Source organism: Vigna unguiculata, chromosome 5, assembly GCF_037176805.1.
Source record: "Vigna unguiculata cultivar grain cowpea cultivar isolate G323 ecotype 2 chromosome 5, ASM3717680v1, whole genome shotgun sequence".
Classification (NCBI taxonomy): domain Eukaryota; kingdom Viridiplantae; phylum Streptophyta; class Magnoliopsida; order Fabales; family Fabaceae; genus Vigna; species Vigna unguiculata.
Window position 1 is genome coordinate 8,805,484 of NC_140796.1, and position 9,890 is coordinate 8,815,373.

General features: G+C 33.1%; 1 protein-coding gene across 1 annotated transcript; it reads right to left on the bottom strand.

Moving 5' to 3' along the window:
* Window positions 1-3,734: 3,734 nt before the first annotated feature.
* Window positions 3,735-9,329, bottom strand: LOC114184265 (TOM1-like protein 7). The gene is made up of 9 exons (XM_028071555.2): window positions 8,845-9,329; window positions 8,256-8,334; window positions 8,026-8,124; window positions 7,315-7,428; window positions 6,626-6,789; window positions 6,423-6,504; window positions 6,253-6,338; window positions 5,849-6,136; window positions 3,735-5,478 (listed from the first exon to the last, which is right to left on the bottom strand). The coding sequence occupies exons 1-9, from the start codon at window positions 8,973-8,975 to the stop codon at window positions 4,113-4,115; spliced, it is 2,409 nt and encodes an 802-aa protein (XP_027927356.1). The 5' UTR covers window positions 8,976-9,329; the 3' UTR covers window positions 3,735-4,112.
* Between the last annotated feature and the right edge of the window lie 561 nt (window positions 9,330-9,890).

Sequence of the window (9,890 nt, forward strand, 5' to 3'; positions counted from 1 at the left end):
ACTCTCCCAAACTTTCTTCTTTAGGTTTCTCTTTTTCTTGGATTCAAAGCAAGAAGAAGAATATATGAAAAACTAGTGAGAACAAATAAAGGAGAAAATTTGTCCTTGATTTAAATCATATAATAAAATAAAATTTTATGTATTTGAAATATAATGTGTAAAATTCATTTGGAAGAACAATTTAATATTAAACTTATATTTAATAGAATAAATTTAAAACAAAATTAAGAAAATAGTATAGAATTTTAATAAATAACAAAAATATATTTCAAAAAAAAAACAATTAATTAAGAAAATATCAAATAAGAAGTGATCGGTATTAGTTGATGAAATAACTTTTATAAGCGATCGATGTGATTATACAATAATTTAGGAAGTTAACCTTTAAAAAGAAAAAGAAACATAAATTTATTAAGCTAAATATGGAAATTTACAATCTTGAAAGTTGGAATAATTCTTGAAGCTTGGAAATGATTAAACAAGAGACAAGTGGCATCTCCACCAACATGACTTTTTCCCTTAACTGTCACGTCACATAATTAATTTTTACACACTACGTTCTATTCTTCATCTAAGAGAACCCCTTTTTCATATCACTCTCCATCTTTAACATGTTCATCTTCCCACAAAATGATATGTCATCTTCTCTCTTCGATTACTTTGTCATCTTTCTCTCTACCATTCTCTCTCGGATTACGTTCACAATAAGCATTTTTTGTTATTTTTTATCGCTTTTATGCTTTGAACCGTTCTACATATATACATCATTGTTGAAATGGTTTTGTCTTTTGCTTTCATTGATGTTTTTCTTTTATGTGTTTGTATTTTCTGACTTTGAAACCTATTTTCATTTTCGATTTTTGGTCTTTTTGTTCTTTACTTTTGACTTGCATTGAATGTTCCTTGCAAAAATATTACAATTGTAATTATTTAAGAATACAAATCTCTGTTTGTTTTTTTTTTTGGAAATTTTTGTTTTTGAATGCTTGAAGCATTGTTCAATGTTTTGTACAACGTTTCTTTTAGTTAAAGTTGTATTTATTTTGCTTTGCACTTTTTGATGTTATCTTTGATTATTAGTGATTATTAGGGATTATGTTTCAATGTCTCAATTTATGATGTCTCAATTAGGGAATTGAGATCAGCAATTTTGAATTTTGGCAGCTTCAAATTAAGAATTTTGATTCGAAATTTAAAATTCCTTTATTTATTTATACATGCTTATATATTTTCGTACCTTAAATGCTTGACACCTTTATACATTTTTGTTTTCAAATTACCTCTATGTTCTTTGACTTAGTTTATTGAGTTTATTTCTTTGTTTAGTGTATTGTTTTCAATTTACATTTTTGTTCACAACATTTAGAACATATATAAAAATGAATAAGCAAAAGTCTTCTTTTTCATTAGAGATGATACTACAAGACAAGGAGGTAAGATACACCCCATTCATGATCAATATAAATTTGTTGGAACTTCCTATATGACTTATGACTTCTGATATTGAAAATGGAAATGTGAATGCAGGGCAGGGTCACACCATTCATCATGCCTCAATTAGGAAGACGCTAATTTACAAATTTTAATTTCACCTTTCAGAAGGCAAAGTTTATTATATTCAATGCTTTAATATTGCATGTAATGGAGATTCTTATAGAACTAGACATCATAGTTACAAGATCAACTTCAAATCGGAATAAAGGTATTTTTAGTTGATAATAAATTAGTTCCAAAGGCTAACCCAAAATACATCCCTTTGTTTGTTCTTACTACTCCTGGATTTGACAATGACTACTTAGATGGTATCTACATGTTTTTCAGTTTCCAACTAACTACTTCACCTTGAAGTCTACATTTTAATGTTCATATCTGTTGATTTGTTGATATAGATGTTATTGAAGTTGGAACTGAGAGGGAGATTGAAAAACAAAATGGAAGAAAGACAAATCAATATACAAAATCTTATATAAATCTCCCTTAACCCTAAGCTTTTCATATTGCATTTCATTAATTTGCAACTAATTTGAGAATGAGAGCTTTGCGAAAGATATATTTCGAAAAGATATTTAGATAGTTTGTCTATCAATTTGAAGTTGCATATGACATCATATGCAACCTTTCAAAATGCTTGTTTGACTAGGCCAAATCTTAATAAGGATGGGGTAACCTTGACTCCCCCAACCTTAATGCCAAATTCACAACTTTCGAAGCTTTTTTTCTTTTAATAGCAAACACAAGGGTCAACGTTGGTGATTAAGAAGGACACAATTTTTTGTAGTCTTTGCTCACGTACAAGGTGAGAATGTAGTACACTTATGGAAGGAAGATAAGTCTATCCACACTACTTACAATATGTCAAGAATGATCTCTAATGGCCTTGCATGGATATTAGACATTAAAATAATGTGTAGTTTAGAAATAATATTTTGGCCCCCAAAATTATTAATTAAGATATGCCATTACTTTATATTATGCATGTCAAAGTATATACTTTGTTACGATCATAAGATAAAGCCTTGCAAAAATTTTTGTAAAGTTTTAATACAAAATTCAATCTTCCATTATTGTGTATTGGAGATGTCCTTTTCACAATAGATGTAGGTCATATTTTAGGCTCCTATTATTCATTATTGTATATTGAATTTATTAAGAAAAATATTTGAGGCTTACAAAAAATTTATTTCTTTCTATGTTTTTCTTTTAAATGTTAACGTAGTACAAGCAAACGATGAACATAATCAATAAAAATTGTCCGGAAAGTAATGGAAATTACTCATGAGTGGAATTTGAAATTTACTCCCAACACAAGTAAAAAAACATTTTCGTATAAAAAAAAGTTTAAATATAGACTTTTAAAAGTGAGTAGGATTTAAAGATTTTAATAAAATGCAAATTGACTTGAATTAAATATTTTATTTAAAATGGTGTATGTGAACATTGTTCTCGTGTGAACTTTTATTTTTAAGTATTATTTTTAAAAAATATGTTTTTAGTTTCTAAATTTTAACATGAAATTAAAATTCATTGTTGTATCAAACTTTAGTATATTTTGGTTTCTAAACTTTAAAAATAATGAATATAATTTTTTAATCTAATTACATTAAATTTTTTGACGTATCAAACATGTCAAACAGTGTAACAACTTTCCCAACTAACATTGAAGCATGAATTGTGTTTGACACTTCAAAAAATTTTAATAAAATTGAATTAAAATTACTATATCCATCTATTTTTAAAATTTGAAAAACAAAATAAATCAAAATTTCAGACATAAACAAAATTCATAAATATGTCAAAGTTTAAGAACTAAAAAATATTTAACTATTTTTTTGTTTTTATGTTAAACATCACTATAAATCCTGACATTTCACCCAAACTGACACTTTATAGTACACTAATAATTTTTCATCACTTGAAAAATATTATTATAGAAAAAGAAAGAAAAGAGCAATTTCTGAAAGAAAAAAAAGGGAAAGAAAAGAGCTTTGCATAACAGCATCTAGATTATATAAAAATATTACCACAAAAGAGCAATGGAATTAAAAATATATCTTGAGAAATACAGGGATCGAAAATGGATATGAATCCCAAAACCCTAAATATAGTGTCACGTTAGTTTATATCTGACTGCTTCAAAAAATCTGAAACTAAGCCGATCGAAAATCCAGGTTCATATATACCAATGCGATGAATAGTAATTTGTACTTGTTAAAAATTCAAATCAGACTTGTCAATTTGTATGGATCTGTGTTAACTACATGTGACTTGACTGGCTATCTTACAAGGGTATATATGTTCTCAATAATTAATGACATTCGACACGTGTCTGCATTTTAAGTGCCCACCCATCATAGTGGTTAACGATCAATCAATGAACATAAGTACGAGAACCACTACAAGAAACTAAAATATTACATCAAAGAATGTTCAAAGTCTGTCGTCTGAGGTAACCCTCAGCTTATGACTTTATGATCTGTTGTTACTCAGAATAGGAAGAGTCACTTGTATCAATCTGGAGAGCTTCCATAAGATGCAAATGAGAAGCTGCAAACAATACTGCTGGTCCCATTTTTTACAGTATATCAATACATTTTTTTACACAAGAGAACACTTCACTTACGCCCACCAATCATACCAGGTCCCATTGTCCCTGACATGCTGGATGATGAACCACTGACCTTTCCATCTGTGTTTCCGAAAACATTCAAATCTTCAAATAGCCTGTAAGATGGAACAAAAGTCTTCTGCCCAGTTGCACTTGCAGAAGTTCCACCGGTACCACCTCTGGCAGAGAATGAATTATTGTTTAACACTTGCGGCCTTACTCCTGGAGCTAAAGGATACGATACTGTTGTATTGGCTTGTGTTGAAATCACATTTGTAGCAGGAGAGTGATTTTGATAGTTGGCATATCCAGGTGTAGCTGCCCATGGTGGGGGAGGATATCTTGCAGGGTATTGATGATGCTGATTCTGAAATTGTTGCTGATGTTGATTCTGAAATTGTTGCTGTGACTGAGGTTGATTCTGAAATTGTTGCTGCGACTGAGGTTGATTCTGAAATTGCTGCTGTGACTGAGGTTGATTCTGAAATTGTTGCTGCGCCTGAGGTTGATTCTGAAATTGCTGCTGTGACTGAGGTTGATTCTGGAATTGTTGCTGTGGCTGAGGTTGATTCTGAAACTGTTGCTGAGGTTGAGGCTGATGACCGTGTACGGTTTGGGGCTGATACTGTGAATGCTGTTGGGGATTGGGTTGTGGGTGTGGATGAGGTTGGGGTTGAGATTGCAGTGTTTGGTGCTGCGGCTGATACTGTTGAGGTTGCTGCTCATTATGAGGTTGCAAATGTTGTTGATACTGTTGACTATATTGATTATGTTGAGGTTGTTGTAATACATGTGGGGATTGTAGTATGGGTTGAGATTGCAATTGCTCAGACTGGGGCTGAGACTGGTCCTGCTGGGTCGGTTGATGATGCTGTTGTTCGAATTCATAATGTGTATTACGAGATGAGGGTGGGGTTGGGGATGGAGACCGGGATTGATACGTCTGTTGTTGAGGCTGGGCTTGAAATTCTGACTTAGATTGAGGTTGAGCCCAGGGGACAACGTAACTGTTGTATGACAAATTTCCCGGATATGTTTGGGAAGCAAAATACCCTTCTGATGTGGACTGAACAGGTATCTGATGCATGCCTTGGGTAGAGGCTGATGGTGCATAACTTGTCTGTGGAGACGGTGCATAACTTGTCTGTGGAGATGGTGACACTGACAAAGTGATACTCAGTAAGTCAATAATGTCCTGATCCTTTGCAGTAGTAACTGGGGCAGGTGGGTTGGAAAGAACTAATGCATTGGATGGAACTGAAGTTGAGGGGTTTGGAACATGTGGAGTTGTGTTGGTAGTGTTAACTGACGCTGAATTTTGGCTGGAACCAGTTGCGGTATCATTTGAAATCACTGGCTGTGCCTTAGAATGCCTGCAATAGTAAAGAGTTCACATTGAGTAAAAAATTATTGACATGGTAGAACAATTTCATCACCCATGACCTCCAATATATGTTAGTATACGGGCTTTGCAAGAAATTCTATAACAAAATTGGGGCTTCTAAAAAAATAGTTGTAGGACAGAATGAAATAACATGAGTGGAAGTATTAAATGAAAATACATGCCTAATGCAACGATTTGTACATGCTTATCCATTCATGTCCATACACAAAAGACCTAAACAGATATTCTAAACTAGTTTATTTCTTAGATGAGTTATAAGCAAGCAAGACTGAAAAGAAAAACAGGTTTCAATAACCATGAGCCACAAAATATTAAATATATTATCAGTTCTAAGTGACCTCCGAGCTAGCTGTGCAAATTCATCCTCTTCCTCTTCATCACTCTGGCTCCCGGTTTCAGAAAGCACTATGGCTGAAGAGCTAGCTTTATGCGTTGAAGAAGACACTCCCGGGGTGGAGCTGTTTACATTGGATTGATCTACACTAGGTTGAGCTTCAGTTGGCACAGTGCTGGGACTTGCTCCTTGAATTGGAAACACAGTACCAGAAGCAATTGCGTCATGCCTAGCTAGCAAACCTTGAATACTATCATTTAGTTCGAGGCCTCGTCCAAGAAGCTCCTCGTCCCTATGAAAAAACCAAGGTGATAAAAGATTATTCCCCATATACGTGGACAGACTTCACGAAGTAACAATCAAGTATATTTGGGTGTGTGCCAGATGGAAAAGCCAAGTAGAACTAACCCAGTTGAAGTTAGCATCTGCATCAACTTTTTCTGGTTTGTGCGACACCGATCAACAAGATCAATAATTACTTCGTCTTTTACAGCCTACAAAACATGAAAATCAAACATTAAATCGTTTCGGTTGAAGAAAGGAGGATTCAGAAGGCCAAGAAAAACCGATTAACTTACTTCACGATCACCAGGATTCATAGCCTGCAACATGTCACCCAAAAGATCCAAAACATGTCGCATGGAATCCAAGCTTGACATACTGAGTATTTCAAGAAAAAGTTAGCTTAAAGACTCATCTGATAACTCACAGAAGTTCGGTCACACAAAGGACAGCAGAGGAAGCAAGGATGAAAAGGAAAAAATAGAAGGTCGACATTAACCTTAAACTTTCTATCTCAGTAGCCATAGTTTCATCCAGTGTTTTTGATGAATTGCTCGACATTCCATATCCAGCTTGCATATTTCTTATATTTGGATGCGTAGGAGGAGGAGTAAATATTGGAGCTGCATCTGGTGATCTCTTTGGAAAAACTACTCCAGATCGCTGCCATACATATAATTCAACACAATATTATGATGATATAATCTGATGGTCATTAAATTACAGCTCACATGTGGATATGGCTCACAGATATCAATGTAATATTTTATCATGTACTTAAAATGTAAATTTGGAACAAACGGGATGATGGTTGGCCTTTGCCAGGGAACAATTCTCCAAGCTGAGATGTTGATGGAATAAAGTATGTGGAACCTTAAAAAGTTAAAATTCATCCATTTGTCACTAAAGAATTGCGAGATAACTTTATAGTTTTAGGCAAAGGATCTATATGTGTTTATTGAGGTGACACATTTAGCTACAAAATACAGATTTTTACACTTGTTATAATAAGAAGTAAAAGTATCTTCTTAAAATTTGTAATCTCACCCTTAAGATGAACCAGATATCATTTACAGAACATTCACAAATGCCAATTATATAATTTTGAAAATCTAGTATCCCACTTTCACATGAAAATATCAACGAAGAGATTGACAAAAATCATAAAATTATCGAGTAGACAGCTACCTTTAACTCCTCATATGCCCAATAGTACTGAGGATGTTTACCACCTGGTCCCCCAAATGCTTCTTGCCACGAGTCCAGCAACATTAAGATTTTATCCCTCACTTGCATATCTGTCTGAAGAATCATTACATGTATTTCATGTTAGACAAGACAAATCTAACATAAACAAATTCCTGAAAATGGTAGTAAGTTAACAGAAATAGAACCCATCCATATTCTTATGAGTAAATATTATGATTGTTTTGATAAGTAAAAAGCCAGGTGACATTTACCAATAAACAAAAAATCTTTGTATTTACGTATCAACATGTAGATGGATTCTACAACTGTTCAACTCAACATTACAACTATTTTGAAAGATAAATACTGCCCACATACATTTAACACAGATAGTTTCGAGCCAATGATCCAGTAACCTAACTAATCTAGAATCATATACCAAGGAAATCTCAAAAGGACACTAGAAGATACTGGTCATTAACAATGTACAGCAGTAGCCGCCGGACTTGATTTGGAAATAAATTGAATTAGGCAGAGTGCACTTCAAACAATTGCACCATCAGATGTCATAATAGCAAAATAGACTAAATCCTGACGTTTGCATTTATAATCACAAATTCCATGAAGAATGCAATAACAATTTCTTTCAAGCATCAAATATACAAACTAAATCAGGAACATATCTTAAATTTCCAACTAAAATCACCTTACCTTTTTCCTTATGATTTTAATCATCTCTTCCAGTATGTTTCTCTCAGCAATTTGAAAGTGAACAAAATCACCACAGTTCTTTACCATTGTCTCCAGCAGCTGAGGGTAGACAACCAGAAACCACAAATCAAGCTCCAAACAAATGAATAACCAATCCAGGAGGACTCGGCCCCAAACAAGTTGATCCAAATACAGAAAAGTAAGACCAAAAGCCAGTGCCAACAAAGTACCGTGAGAGCTAATAATTGAACTCTAGAGCTCCTATGTTGTAATCTCCTCTTCACAGCTTTTACCACATCTTTTGGCTGCCTGAGAAATTCATCAAATATTCAGTAAAAACTGACCAGTGCGAAAATTCCCAGAGACTACTAGTAAAGGTGTGAAAGGAAAACGAGAAAGAAGCATAGTTTGTCATCCATGGACCCAGGTTTTTCTGAGAGGGAAACTTAGGGTAAAAAAATTTGTTCCATTTTGACAACAGTAATGCATGAGAAAATTAAAAAATCACCAGAATTAAAAAAAAAATCGAAAATAAAATAGAATCAGAAAAAAAGAACAACCAGTTTCCACTGTTTCCCAAATAATACAAACCTCTAGTCAGTTTCATCACAAAGAACATACTAACTACAATCAACAACAACTTTAGCACCAAAATTTCATCCGATAACAGAACTAACAAAAATTAAATGGAACATCGTATTCAAAGGCATAAACATGTGGTAGTTGATCAAAGTCAAACCCTCCAAAATAAAATAAAACATATTATCGAAAAATTGATATGCTATCTATCTTCCTCCTTTTCTTGTTGTTGAAGATTACCAATGATTAGAATTGATGGAATCACAAATTTCGATGTTCATGGTCCAATCAGGGCCCATAAGAAGATCGCTGGTCGCCTTATCCACTGCGACAGTAGCTGAGGAAGAGGAAGAAAAAGAAGAAGAAGACATCGTATTCCTCCCCCTCTCTCTTTCTGAAACTTCTTCAAGGAACACCACAATCAATTCTGGATTTAACGACCCAAAACTCAGAAGCCTAAAAAAGATGAAAACTTTCCAGCAAGATTAATCGATAAAGCACCGCAACGATTGTTTGGAAGAGTGCAAAACTACAAAACCCTAACGAAATTCGGAAATGGAACAATCAAAATAATAACCGGAAAAGTCGTCGCTTGTTTTCTCAAATAGAATAGCTTTTAATTTTTTTTTTATTTCTCTCTCCGAGCTAAAAAAGGGGAATCGGGGAATTTTCTCTTTTCCATTATTTTCTCGCTACAAAATTTTTTCCCGGAAAGTGCGTAATTTTCCTTTTCCATTCTATATTTCGTTTTCGTAGCTGAAAGGGGTGCGTATTTTGTGCGGTGTGATAGGTGCACTCTCTGCATGTGTCACCCACGCGCTACGTGGCACGTGATGAGGATAAGCAAATTTGAATTTGGCTTTCCTTTTCCGCTGCTGAAATTCTTTGACTTATTGTAATTAATAATCATTTCAAAATCTGAAACACACTCACCAAGCATGATTTCAGTTCATTCAATTTACATTGCATTGAGTTTATTAAATTTACATTACATTGAGTTTATTCAATTCACATTACACTGAACAATAAGAATATTGTATTTCTAAGACTATAATTAATTCATATTTATTAAATAGACTGAGATAATTAATATATGAAAAGATAATAATAATAATTATAATATATACATAAAAATATTAAAATTTTATTGAATATTATGAACTTTAATTAGTTTTTTAAATAACAAAAACTACTATAATTTCGGTAAAAAATTTAGATTAAAAAGATTAATACAGAGGATAATTTAAAAAAATAATCTTATAATTTTATTTTCAAAGGATTAAATA